Source organism: Entelurus aequoreus, linkage group LG07 (assembly GCF_033978785.1).
Source record: "Entelurus aequoreus isolate RoL-2023_Sb linkage group LG07, RoL_Eaeq_v1.1, whole genome shotgun sequence".
Taxonomy (NCBI): Eukaryota; Metazoa; Chordata; class Actinopteri; order Syngnathiformes; family Syngnathidae; genus Entelurus; species Entelurus aequoreus.
Window position 1 is genome coordinate 1,549,771 of NC_084737.1, and position 15,118 is coordinate 1,564,888.

The window sequence follows — 15,118 nt, forward strand, 5'->3', positions numbered from 1 at the left end:
GATCTGGATAATGTTACCTTACATTTACGTAACAAGCTTCAACATTTTGTTTGTCATTTGTTTGACAATTCGTACGCCAGTTTGTTAGTAATAAATAACAAAATTTTCAGCAGATTTTAACAATGTTTACTTTCAGGAAATGTCCAAAATGAGATAAGGAACAATTGATTAGATTTCGGGCCTGATCCGGATAATAATACTATGTTACCTTACATTTATGTAACAAGCTTCACATTTTGTTTGCCATTTGTTTGACAGTTCGTACGTCAGTTCGTTAGTAAGAAATAACTAAATTATCAGCTGATTTTAACAATTTTTACTTTCAAGAAATGTCCGAAATAGGATAAGGAACAATTGATTAGATTTCGGGCCTGATCCGGATAATGTTACTATGTTACCTTACATTTACGTAACGACCTTCAACATTTTGTTTGTCATTTGTTTAATAGTTCGTACGTCAGTTCGTTAGTAAGAAATAACTAAATTATCAGCAGATTTCAACAATTTTTACTTTCAGGAAATGTCCAAAATGAGATAAGGTACAATTGATTAGATTTTGGGCCTGATCCGGATAATGTTACTATGTTACCTTACATTTACGTAACAACCTTCAACATTTTGTTTGTCATTTTTTTGACAGTTCATACGTCAGTTCGTTAGTAAGACATAACTAAATTATCAGCAGATTTTAACAATTTTTACTTTCAGGAAATGTCCGAAATGAGATAAGGAACAATTGATTAGATTTCGGCTTTGTTCGGATTTGAAGCTTTGTTTACAAGCTTCACATTTTGTTTGTCATTTGTTTGACAGTTCATACGTGAGTTTGTTAGTAAGAAATAACTAAATTATCAGCAGATTTGAACAATTTTTACTTTCAGGAAATGTCCGAAATGAGATAAGGAACAATTGATTAGATTTCGGGCCTGATCCGGATAATAATACTATGTTACCTTACATTTACGTAACGACCTTCAACATTTTGTTTGTCATTTGTTTAACAGTTCGTACGTCAGTTCGTTAGTAATAAATAACTAAATTATCAGCAGATTTTAACAATTTTTACTTTCAGGAAATTTCCGAAATGAGATAAGGAACCATTGATTAGATTAAGGGCCCGATCTGGATAATGTTACTATGTTACCTTACATTTACGTAACAACCTTCAACATTTTGTTTGTCATTTGTTTGACAGTTCGTACGTCAGTTCGTTAGTAAGAAATAACTAAATTATCAGCAGATTTTAACAATGTTTACTTTCAGGAAATGTCCAAAATGAGATAAGGAACAATTGATTAGATTCCGGGCCTGATCCGGATAATGTTACTATGTTACCTTTCATTTATGTAACAAGCTTCAACATTTTGTTTGCCATTTGTTTGACAATTCGTACGTCAGTTCGTTAGTAAGAAATAACTAAATTATCAGCAGATTTTAACAATGTTTACTTTCAAGAAATGTCCGAAATAGGATAAGGAACAATTGATTAGATTTTGGGCCTGATCGAGATAATGTTACTATGTTACCTTACATTTATGGAACAAGCTTCAACATTTTGTTTGTCATTTGTTTGACAGTTCGTACGTCAGTTTGTTAGTAAGAAATAACTAAATTATCAGCAGATTTTAACAATTTTTACTTTCATGAAATGTCCGAAATGAGATAAGGAACAATTGATTATATTTCGGGCCTGATCTGGATAATGTTACTATGTTACCTTTCATTTACGTAACAAGCTTCAACACTTTGTTTGTCATTTGTTTGACAGTTCGTACTTCAGTTCGTTAGTAGGAAATAACTAAATTATCAGCAGATTTGAAAAATGTTTACTTTCAGGAAATGTCCAAAATGAGATAAGGTACAATTGATTAGATTTTGGGCCTGATCCGGATAATGTTACTATGTTACCTTACATTTACGTAACAAGCTTCAACATTTTGTTTGTCATTTGTTTGACAGTTCGTAAGTCAGTTCGTTAGTAACAAATAACTAAATTATCAGCAGGTTTTAACAATTTTTACTTTCAAGAATTTTCCAAAATGGGATAAGGAAAAATGTATTACATTTTTGGCATGATGCGGATAATTTTTACTGTGTTATTTTACATTTACGTAACAAGCTTTGTCCGTTTGTTCGTTGGTTTGTTAGCAACATAACTAAAAAAGGTTTTTTGCATATTTTCACAATTTTCACTTTCAGAATATCACTGAAATGAGATAAGGAACAATTGATTAGATTTTGGGCCTGATCCGGATAATACTACTATGTTACCCTAATTTACGTAACAAGCTTCAATATTTTGTTAACATTTTTCCGACAGTTCGTACGTCAGTTCATATGTCAGTTTGTTACTAACAAATAACTCAAAAAATTTATCAGCAGATTTTTAAAATTTTTACTTTCAAGGAATTTCCAAAATGGGATAAGGAAAAATGTATTAAATTTTTGGCATGATGCGGATAATTTTTACTATGTTACCTTACATTTACGTAACAAGCTTTGTCAGTTTGTTCGTTGGTTTGTTAGCAACATAACTCAAAAAGATATTGGCAGATTTTCACAATTTTCACTTTCAGAATATCTCCGAAATGAGATAAGGAACAATTTATTATATTTTGGGCCTGCTCTGGATAATACTACTATGTTACCCTACATTTAAGTAACAAGCTTCAATATTTTTTTGTGATTTGTTCGACAGTTCGTACAACAGTTTGTAAGTCAGTTCTTTAGCAATATAACTCAAAAAGTTAGCAGCAGATTTTCACAATTTTCACTTTCAGGAAATGTCCGAAATGGGATAAGGAACAATTGATTAGATTACGGGCCTGATCCGGATAATGTTACTATGTTACCTTACATTTACGTAACAAGCTTCAACATTTTGTTTGTCATTTGTTTGATAGTTCGTTTGTCAGTTAGTACGTCAGTTTGTTAGTAACAAATAACTAAATTATCAGCAGCTTTTTTGAATTTTTACTTTCAAGAAATTTCCAAAATGGGATAAGGAGCAATTGATTAGATTTTGGGCGTGATGCGGATAATTTTTACTATGTTACCTTAAGTTTACGTAACAAGCTTCGTCAATTTGTTTGTTGGTTTGTTAGCAACATAACTCAACAAGATATTGGCAGATTTTCACAATTTTCACTTACAGGATATCTCCGAAATGAGATAAGGAACAATTGATTTGATTTTGGGCCTGATTCGGACAATGTTACCATATATTTACGTCACACGCTCTGTTTGACAGTTCGTACGTCAGTTTGTTTACAAAAAAATGACTTGAAATGTTATCAGCAGATTTTCAAAGTATCGGATCGATACCTACATTTGTGGTATCATCCAAAACTAATGTAAAGTATCAAACAAAAGAAGAATACGTGATTATTACACTCTGTCACGGCGCGGTTGCAGCTTACTGCGAGGTTGCAGCTTACTGCGAGGTTCGTTCTCCCGTGAAGCAAACGGATGACTCTGGACAGGACTTGCAGGTAGGAACATGATTTAATCTTGAAAAGTCAAAACAGCACCACAAACAGAAAAGTAACAGGAGCATGAAGCAAACAATGACGCCAGACTGAGCGTGGCGAGCAAGGTGACTAAATAGCTCTCCGATTAGTGGTTGACAGCAGCTGAGCGTGGGACCACTAACCAGTGGCAGGTGAACCCAATTAATCCCCATGGTGACCAAAAAAAAACCCAAGAGTGCGCAAACAGGAATTAAGGGAGTCCAAAACTAACAGAACATAACAAAACATGATCCGGACCACGGATCATAACACATTTTAACAGAAGTGTAGGTAGAACATGTTAAAACAGAAAATAATCAAATATTAACAGTAAATGAACAAGTGGATTAATAATCCATTTTTGCAGCTTGTTCTTTATAATGTGTACAAAATAATAGGTGTATAAATGACACAATATGTTACTGCATATGTCAGCAGACTAATTAGGAGCCTTTGTTTGTTTACTTACTACTAAAAGACAAGTTGTCTACTTAAATGTATAATGTATTTATATTATTCATATGTGAATATAGCTGTATAACAGACTGTATTTATATTATTCACATGTGAATAATGCTGTACAACAGACTGTATTTATATTATTCACATGTGAATAATGCTGTATAACATACTGTATTTACATTTTTCACATGTGAATAATGCTGTATAATAGACTGTATTTATGTTATTCACATGTGAATAATGCTGTATAATAGATATATAATAATATAATATAATACTGTATTTATATTTTTCACATGTGAATAATGCTGTATAATAGACTGTATTTATGTTATTCATATGTGAATAATGCTGTATAATAGATATATAATATAATATAATACTGTATTTATATTATTCACATGTGAATAATGCTGTATAACAGACTGTATTTATATTTTTCACATGTGAATAAAGCTGTATAATAGACTGTATTTGTGTTATTCGCATGTGAATAATGCTGTATAATAGATATAAAATAATATAATATAATACTGTATTTATATTATTCACATGTAAAAAATACATAAGTGTTAATTGTCTATTGTGAGCGAACTGTGGTGCTGAATTTCCCCCAGGGATCAATAAAGTACTTTCTATTATATTCTATTCTATGTTTACTATTTTATTCAAGGACACAATTGTTCTTCGATTACATTAAGAAACATATGTTTAATGTACCCTAAGATTTTTTTTGTGGTACCCCTTCTTTAGAAAAGTATCGAAATACATTTTGGTACCGGTACCAAAATATTGGTATCGAGACAACCCTACTCTTTGTGTTTACATCATCGAGTGGTCTGCCGCGCCCTCGCTTCCTTGCTCCCAGGAATTTTATTTTCGACCATAAATCATCCGGCTCACCCGGACAGAATACGTCTGAGTAGGTATTCCAACAAGCTCGTACAATTTGACAGCCACTTAGCGCCCGGAATTGGCGTGAACGACCCGCAAAGCCGCTCGGTTATAATACTGATTATTTCAATTACTTCCAGACCAGAGAGTCACGGTGGTCTATCAACACACTATTCCAGACTAACTCCACATAATCCCTCCACTCGTGTGCTTTGTATCCCGTTTCTCTTCATGTTCCCTCTCCTCGCTCCTCCGGGAATTTTATTTTCGACCATAAATCATCCGGCTCACCCGGACAGAATACGTCTGAATAGGTACTCCAACAAGCTCGTACAATTTGACAGCCACTTAGCGCCCGGAATTGGCGTGAACGACCCGCAAAGCCGCTCGGTTATAATACCGATTATTTCAATTACTTCCAGACCAGAGAGTCACGGTGGTCTATCAACACACTATTCCAGACTAACTCCACATAATCCCTCCACTCGTGTGCTTTGTATCCCGTTTCTTTTCATGTTCCCTCTCCTCGCTCCTCCGGGAATTTTATTTTCAACCATAAATCATCCGGCTCACCCGGACAGAATACGTCTGAGTAGGTATTCCAACAAGCTCGTACAATTTGACAGCCACTTAGCGCCCGGAATTGGCGTGAACGACCCGCAAAGCCGCTCAGTTATAATACTGATTATTTCAATTACTTCCAGACCAGAGAGTCACGGTGGTCTATCAACACACTATTCCAGACTAACTCCACATAATCCCTCCACTCGTGTGCTTTGTATCCCGTTTCTCTTCATGTTCCCTCTCCTCGCTCCTCCGGGAATTTTATTTTCGACCATAAATCATCCGGCTCACCTGGACAGAATACGTCTGAGTAGGTACTCCAACAAGCTCGTACAATTTGACAGCCACTTAGCGCCCGGAATTGGCGTGAACGACCCATAAAGCTGCTCAGTTATAATACTGATTATTTCAATTACTTCCAGACCAGAGAGTCACGGTGGTCTATCAACACACTATTCCAGACTAACTCCACATAATCCCTCCACTCGTGTGCTTTGTATCCCGTTTCTCTTCATGTTCCCTCTCCTCGCTCCTCCGGGAATTTTATTTTCGACCATAAATCATCCGGCTCACCCGGACAGAATACGTCTGAGTAGGTACTCCAACAAGCTCGTACAATTTGACAGCCACTTAGCGCCCGGAATTGGCGTGAACGACCCGTAAAGCCGCTCAGTTATAATACTGATTATTTCAATTACTTCCAGACCAGAGAGTCACGGTGGTCTATCAACACACTATTCCAGACTAACTCCACATAATCCCTCCACTCGTGTGCTTTGTATCCCGTTTCTCTTCATGTTCCCTCTCCTCGCTCCTCCGGGAATTTTATTTTCGACCATAAATCATCCGGCTCACCTGGACAGAATACGTCTGAGTAGGTACTCCAACAAGCTCGTACAATTTGACAGCCACTTAGCGCCCGGAATTGGCGTGAACGACCCATAAAGCTGCTCAGTTATAATACTGATTATTTCAATTACTTCCAGACCAGAGAGTCACGGTGGTCTATCAACACACTATTCCAGACTAACTCCACATAATCCCTCCACTCGTGTGCTTTGTATCCCGTTTCTCTTCATGTTCCCTCTCCTCGCCCCTCCTAGTCTCCCTCCCTTGTTCTTTTGTAAAAGATGCACCACTCCTCCTCCCGCCGCCGCCGCCGCCGCTGCTGCATGCTAAAATAATCCCAGCCTCTTGTTAATACAAATGTCTAATATTGTAAAAGAGTGCACAAATAGCCGGCGGCATCCGACACGGTGCCTTCTGTCTCTTTGAGCGCCTCCTGACTGAGCGCGCACCTGTTTGTGGATCGCAGCATCCGAGGCTTGAGGCCGGGTGTGCGTGCCCGCGGGCTGCCCCGCATCCGAGCACGTGCACGTCTGGACTCCCAACCCGCCCACCGGTTGGGAGGGGGCCAATTATCTCGTGCTGCGCGCCGCGGCCCCTCACGCCGGGCTTCCAACCGGCGAGGTCAAAGATTAAAAGTTGCAAGCTGACACTAGAAGGGTGGGGGGGGGGTGTATAATGTATGGGTTTATGTTACATCTGCTGCGGTGGCGACTTAACGATCCCGCACGAGTCCTGGGGGGAGGAGGGGCCAACAAAGCGGGGAATAGACACAAAGGTGCTTTTTAGCTTGCAAACAACAGACTACACACGGACAAAATGGATCAAAGATTGAAGTCGGCCCAGGTGAGCCCCTCTCGACAAGCCCACTCCATTATGCCTGCACAGACGCCCCGGACAGAGCTAATTAACGGCCAATTACTATGCAGATATATGCGGGGCCGAGAGCAGAGTGCAGGCAATAAAATGGACTTGATGAACGAGAGAGGGCCGGGGAAAGTGAAGCGTTGGAGAGGTGGGGGTTGGGGGGGGTTATAGGAGGGTGGTCTGGAGAAAGGCTGGATGAGGATGGGCTCTTTGGGCAGGGACGGGGGGGAGGAAAGGAGCTTACTGTGCGTTTTCTCCTCGGTAACTAGGAGAAATGTGCAGGATCGCACAAAAGCAAGTCCGGCCGTCACATGACTATCAAAAGTAAACTTGGATAGGCTTTAGAGTAGTCAGTGTACAGCTTGCACAACAGTATAGATTCAGGGTGGTCAAACTGCGGCCTGACGGCGAATACATATGTTTATGTACCGTATTTTTCGGACTATAAGTCGCAGTTTTTTTCATAGTTTGGCCGGGGGTGCGACTTATACTCAGAACTCTGCTGCTCGTCTGCTAACACAGACCCGCAGACGTGAGCACATCACCCCTATATTAGCGTCCCTTCACTGGCTCCCTGTGCGTTACAGAATCAATTCTAAACTCCTTTTATTTGTTTTTAAATGTCTAAACAACCTCGCGCCAACATATCTCTCCGACCTCCTTCAGCCTTACTGCCCCACCCGATCCCTAAGATCAGCCGATCAGCTGCTACTGACGGTCCCGGACACAAGGCTGAAGCTTAGAGGTGACAGAGCTTTCGCTGCTGCTGCTCCCAAGCTCTGGAACGACCTACCTCTGAGTGTTAGACAAGCCTCCTCTCTTCCTGTTTTTAAATCTCTCTTAAAAACATACTTTTATTCCATGGCTTTTAACACTGAGTGATATCCATCCTGCAATGGCGACCCATAATACACCTGCTGTGAACCCGTTTTTATGTTTTTATGTTTTATTTATTTATTTTTTATCGTGTTCTGTTTGTGTTGTGTTGTGTTTGCTCGGTTCTCGTATTATCTTTTAACCTGCCCATTGTACAGCACTTTGGCTACCCCTGTGGTAAATTTTAAATGTGCTTTATAAATAAAGTTGATTTGATTTGATTTGATTTGATGTGTGAAATGATTAACACATTACCGTAAAATATAAAATAATATTATTTAGCTCATTTATACTCTGAGCTGCTGTGACATAGATAACCATAGTAACTAATTAGATGACCATAGTAACTAATTAAAAGACCATAGTAACTAGTACATCATGCAAAAGCGCAGATTCCAACCATTGAAATACTTTGTATAGTTCAAGACTTACGGTCATTAGAAAACATCACTGCACATCATAATAGCAGCTACAGTTTCGATTTTAAAGATCTAAAAATAATAAATGGGAATGTCCCGCGGGCCAGATTGAAAAGCTTAACGGGCCGCATTCGGACCCCGGGCCTTAATTTGCCCAGATCTGGTCTAAATGTATCAAAAAGCCCAAATAAAATATATTGCTTTAGAAAGGGTGAGTGTTACAATAATAATAATGTGTGATAACAATAAGTTATCACACAACTCTTATGCTTAAAGGCACATAACTTGTTATCTTCCACTGCAAGTTAGGAGTTGCCTCGCCGCAGCTGTTTCTGTTTTTCAGCAGGCTAACAGCCAAGGACGGACCTCAAGTACCTCAACGCAGACAAAGCAGAGACAGGGCGAAAATCACGAGGCTCAGCACATTTTACATTCTGAATAATCACGTATTGTGTCTACTGTAACTGCTCAACTGTACCAATTGTTGGTACTTTTGTGTGCGTTAATAAATAGTCATTGTTTTTGATAGTAAAAAATTTAAAAATGAGCTGGTTAGAACTGCGGTCCAGGTGTTATATTTGATTTATTTGACCATTTCTGAGTCTTAATTGCAGTTCCAGTAGTGCATAGTTGATTGTGTGTTGGCTAGTCAGTTCACTCTTTGCTGAATCAAGTTTTTGTTGCGCCCTAAGAAGTGTAAATACTGTAAGTATTGTACTTATTGTACACACCGGCTGTTTGATTGTAACACACATCTTAGTTGTAGTTTTTATTAACAAATTCGGAGGTGTTGAAATCGCCATGTAAATTGCTAATGCTAATCAGTAGCATGTCGATGGCAAAGTCAATGTGTATCAGCATCAAGCTAGCACAATTTTGGAAAAACGGAGCCTGACTTTACTTTTATCACATTGTCCCTCCCTTTGCCTCGCTGCAGCTGTTTCTGTTTTTCAGCCTGCTAACATCCAAGGACGGACATCAAGTACCTCAACGCAGACAAAGCAGAGAGGGCGAAATCCCGAGGCTCAGCACATTTCCATTCTGAATAATCATGTATTGTGACTACTGGAGCTGCTTGCATAATATGTGACCCCTCCCTTTAGAAGCAGCTTCAGCGATGTCACTAGGGAACTCCTGAATAAAATGGAGGGTGCCTCAGAGCGTGGTGGGAGACTGTAACTGAGTGTGCAGCCCCATGCGTTCTCCTCATGAGCAAAATTGAAATCTGTCTCTGCTTGATTCCTTCTTCTTGTTCTGTTTAATAGATAGCTCGGTGCTTAAACCTGACAGTGAGTGTAACCAATCACTTAAAGTCCCACTGAAAGCCACTACTAGCGACCACGCAGTCTGATAATTTATATATCAATGATGAAATCTTAACATTGCAACACATGCCGATACGGCCGGGTTAACTTATAAAGTGACATTTTAAATTTCCCGCGAAACTTCCGGTTGAAAACGTCTATGTATGATGACGTTTGCGCGTGGCGTCAATCGTTGAAACGGAAGTATTCGGACACATTGTATCCAATACAAAAAGCTCTGTTTTCATCGCAAAATTCCACAGTATTCTGGACATCTGTGTTGGTGAATCTTTTGCAATTTGTTTAACGAACAATAAAGACTGCAAAGAAGAAAGCTGTAGGTGGGATCGGTGTATTAGCGGCTGGCTGCAGCAACACAACCAGGAGGACTTTGAGTTGAATAGCAGACGCGCTACCCGACGCTAGCCGCCGACCGCATCGATGATCGGGTGAAGTCCTTTGTCGTGCCGTCGATCGCTGGAACGCAGGTGAGCACGGGTGTTGATGAGCAGATGAGAGCTGGCTGGCATAGGTGGATAGCTAATGTTTTTAGCATAGCTCTGTGAGGTCCCGTAGCTAAGTTAGCTTCAATGGCGTCGTTAGCAACAGCATTGTTAAGCTTCGCCAGGCTGGAAAGCATTAACCGTGTATTTACATGTTCATGGTTTAATAGTATTGTTGATTTTCTGTCTATCCTTCCAGTCAGGGGGTTATCTATTTTGTTTCTATCTGCAGTAAGCCCGATGCTATCACGTTAGCTCCGTAGCTAAAGTGCTTCGCCGATGTATTGTCGTGGAGATAAAAGTCACTGTGAATGTCCATTTCGCGTTCCCGACTCTCATTTTCAAGAGGATATAGTATCCCAGGTGGTTTAAAATACAAATCCGTGATCCACAATAGAAAAAGGAGAAAGTGTGGAATCCAATGAGCCAGCTTGTACCTAAGTTACGGTCAGAGCGAAAAAAGATACGTCCTGCACTGCACTCTAGTCCTTCACTCTTACGTTCCTCATCCATGAATCTTTCATCCTGGCTCAAATTAATGGGGTAATCGTCGCTTTCTCGGTCCGAATCGCTCTCGCTGCCGGTGTAAACAATGGGGAAATGTGAGGAGCCTTTCAACCGGCGACGTCACGCTACTTCCGGTACAGGCAAGTTGCGAAGTTTATCGTCTATGTTCTCTACTAAATCCTTTCAGCAAAAATATGGCAATATCGCGAAATGATCAAGTACGACACATAGAATGGATCTGCTATCCAATTCATTTCAGTAGGCCTTTAAGGAAAAGCGTTTTTGTTCATCTTTTGAGAGGGACTGAGTGTGACTTGTGAGGAACATGTTGGGATTTTTCAGAAAATGTTGAAGAACGACTTGAACATTCGGTTCTTTGATCGATATGAATCGGTTGCAAAATGCCGGAGAAGAAGGCCGGAATAATAACCAGAAGACTAAATGTGTGAATAAATCAACGCAAACTTACGATCTGTGCACGCTGCAGTTGTAGAAGATGAAATCCACGCTGGCAAACGTCTTGGCCGTCTCCTTGGACCTCAGATGGAGTTTAATCACACGCTGGTCGCCTACAGGAAACACACCTTTTATTGGAGCTGGTGCTTCCCGTACATTACATCGCATGACCTTTGCACTCAGTAAGTGCGCGTAAAAATGTTCCGTGACCCTTACATTAATGCCAAATCCCAGCCAATGTATTTGGAAATGTTAACGGCCCCCTTTGCACGGCTGACATTTGAGTGTGTGTATCCCCCAGCGGAATCAATACAAGTTACTTGGCGGAGGTCATAGTTCAGCTGCATGTACTACCTAAATATACCTAAAACTGCTTTTTGATCATCGTATTCGACTGACCTTGGTTGTGCGTGATTGGCGCCACTTCTTTAGCAGAGGGCGACAAGCAGAAGATCCGACCGCCGTAGATGCGTCCTTCGGTTTCCACGTAGCCCCCGAATGAACAGTTGACTCCCGCCGACAGACTGGGCACGTTCTGGGTCTGAAGCACCAGCTGGTAGGAGGCAAATGTCACGGCAACAATGAATAAATAAAACATGCATCGAGCAAAACTGGGGGCGAGTGACTGAGATGATTCGCCAACATGGCGCTGAACGACCATTTTTCGGTCTGTACGGTCCTAGAATTGTGGGTGTGTTTGCCGTTTGTCACGGTCTGGGGATGCACGAGGGCTGCCGGTGCCAGGGAGCTGCGGTTCACTCGTGCTGCCAGCTATTTAGACAATAGTGAGTAATTTTCAAACCCAGTCACTGATGTTAAGACACTTCACCCACTTGTCTTCCAGTGCTACAAATGTAGCTTACCACCATCATAGTGTTGATGTGGACTGAGTAGCAAACAGGTTTTTCTCAGTGTCATGCACTTTGGGTCACAAAGGAAATACACTATATGAATTATTGTTTTTTAGTGGATGGTAGGGATGATGTTTGATAAGAAATTATCGAGTTTGAGCCCATTATCGAATCCTCTTATCGAACCGATTCCTTATCGATTCCCTTATCGAATGCAGATAGGTTGTTGTATATGGAAAAAAAACACAATATTTGGTTTAACAAAAAAATAAAATAAAATTAAATAAATAAATATTGACTGTTACCCCACTAAAAAAAAAAAAAAAAAATATTGACTGTTGTTACCCAAAGTATATTAAGTGGGATTTTTCAGAAAAAAAACAAATATATACAGTAACACAAAAACAAGCTGTCTCTGTGATGACTATAGGTGTATAAATAATAGTATAGTGTTAAATAAAATCAGTCCCTTGGGCACAAAACTGCAAATAATACAGCCCTCCAAAAAGTGCACTTCTGCAGCTATTGGAACATACTAACTACACACACAGGCAGACAGCTAACAAACAATCCAAGACGTCTAATAAAGTTCCAACCCTAACCCTAACCCTAAACCCTAACCTTAACCCTAACCCTCCCCCTAACCATAACTCTAACCATAACTCCAAACCTAACCCCAAACCTAACCCTAACGCAACCCTAACCCTATCCCAAACCTAAGCCTAGCCCTAACAATAACCAACTCTTCCTTTATGCCTAACCCTAACCCTAACCCCACCCCCAACCCTAGCCCTAACCAACAATTTTTCTTTATGCCTAACCCTAACCCTAATCCTAATCCTAACCCTAATCCTAACCCCAACCCCAACCCTAACCACACCCCCTCCCCCTAACCATAACTCTAACCATAACCCCAAACCTAACCCTAATCCTAATCCTAACCCTAACCATAACCCCAAATCTAACCCTAACCCTAACCCAACCCTAACCCTAACCCAACCCTAACCCTAACCCTAACCCCAAACCTAACCGGAAACCTAACCCCAACCCCAACCCTAACCCCAACTATAACCCTAACCCTAACCCTAACCCTAACCCTAAGCCTAACCCAACCCAACCCTAAGCCAACCTAAACCTAACCCCAAACCTAGCCCTAACCCTAAACAACTCTTTCTTTATGCCTAACCCTAACCCCACCCCCAACCCTAGCCCTAACAATAACCAACACTTTTTACTTATGCCTAACCCTAACCCTAATCCTAATCCTAACCCTAACTCTAATCTTAACCACAACCCCAACCCTAACCCTTACCCTAACCCCAACCCAACCCTAACCCAACCTAACCCTGACCCCAAACCTAACCCTAGCCCTAACCAACGCTTTCTTTATGCTTAACTCTAACCCTAACCCTGCCCCCAACCCTAGCCCTAACCCTAACCAACACTTTTTATTTATGCCTAACCCTAATCCTAATTCTAACCCTAACCCTAATCCTAACCCTAACCCCAAACCCAACCCTAACCCTAACCCTAACCCTAACCCAACCCAACCCTAACCCAACCTAACCCTAACCCTAACCCCAAACCTAACCCTAGCCCTAACCCTAACCAACTCTTTTTTTATGCCTAACCCTAACCCTAACCCCAGCCCCAACCCTAGCCCTAACCCGAACCAACACTTTTTCTTTATGCCTAACCCTAACCCTAATCCTAATCCTAACCCTAACTCAAATCCTAACCCTAACCCCAACCCTAACCCTAACCCTCCCCCTAACCATACCTCTAACCATAACCCCAAACCTAAACCCAACCCTAACCCAAACCTAACCCCAACCACAACCCTAACCCCAAACCTAACCCTAACCTCTAACCCTAACCCTAACCCAACCCAACCCTAACCCAACCTAACCCCAAACATAACCCTAGCCCTAACCCTAACCAACTCTTTCTTTATGCCTAACCCTAACCCTAACCCCACCCCTAACCCTAACCAACACTTTTTATTTATGCCTAACCCTAACCCTAACCCTAATCCTAGCCCTAACTCTAATCCTAACCCTAACCCCAACCCCAACCCCAACCCTAACCCTAACCCAACCTAACCCTAACCCCAAACCTAACCCTAGCCCTAACCCAAACCAACTCTTTCTTTATGCCTAACCCTAACCCTAACCCTAACCCCACCCCCAACCCTAGCCCTAACCCTAACCAACACTTTTTATTAATGCCTAACCCTAACCCTAATCCTAATCCTAGCCCTAACTCTAATCCTAACACTAACCCCAACCCCAACCCTAACCCAACCCAACCCTAAGCCAACCCAACCCTAACCCTAACCTAACCCTAACCCCAAAACTAACCCTAGCCCTAACCCTAACCAACTCTTTCTTTATGCCTAACCCTAACCCTAACCCCACCCCCAACCCTAGCCCTAACCAACACTTTTTCTTTATGCCTAACCCTAACCCTAATCCTAATCCTAACCCTAAATCTAATCCTAACACTAACCCCAACCCTAACCCTAACCCTCCCCCTAACCATAACTCTAACCATAACCACAAACCTAACCCCAACCCTAACCCAACCCTAACCCTAACCCCAACCCCAACCCTAACCCCAAACCTAACCCTAACCCTAACCTCTAACCCTAAGCCTAACCCAACCCAACCCTAACCCAACCTAACCCCAAACCTAACCCTAGCCCTAACCAACTCTTTCTTTATGCCTAACCCTAAACCTAACCCCACCCCTAACCCTAGCCCTAACCCTAACCAACACTTTTTTATTTATGCCTAACCCTAACCCTAACCCTAATCCTAGCCCTAACTCTAATCCTAACCCTAACCCCAACTCTAACCCTAACCCAACCCAACCCTAACCCAACCTAACCCTAACCCCAAACCTAACCCTAGCTCTAACCCAAACCAACTCTTTCTTTATGCCTAACCCTAACCCTAACCCCACCCCCAACCCTAGCCCTAACCCTAACCAACAGTTTTTATTAATGCCTAACCCTAACCCTAATCCTAATTCTAGCCCTAACTCTAATCCTAACACTAA

The 15,118-nt window shown here is 41.2% G+C and overlaps 1 protein-coding gene across 4 annotated transcripts in view; it reads right to left on the bottom strand.

The window, feature by feature from the left end:
* The window catches only part of LOC133653263 (plexin-A1-like), a 684,271-nt gene that overhangs the window by 236,599 nt on the left and 432,554 nt on the right, over nucleotides 1-15,118 (bottom strand). For all 4 annotated transcript variants that reach the window (XM_062052348.1, XM_062052349.1, XM_062052350.1 and 1 more), the window contains exons 7-8: nucleotides 11,607-11,760; nucleotides 11,221-11,320 (exon numbers count right to left, since the gene is read on the bottom strand). In XM_062052348.1, the coding sequence (XP_061908332.1) occupies nucleotides 11,221-11,320; nucleotides 11,607-11,760 (254 nt within the window). The remainder of the gene's footprint in view (nucleotides 1-11,220; nucleotides 11,321-11,606; nucleotides 11,761-15,118) is intronic.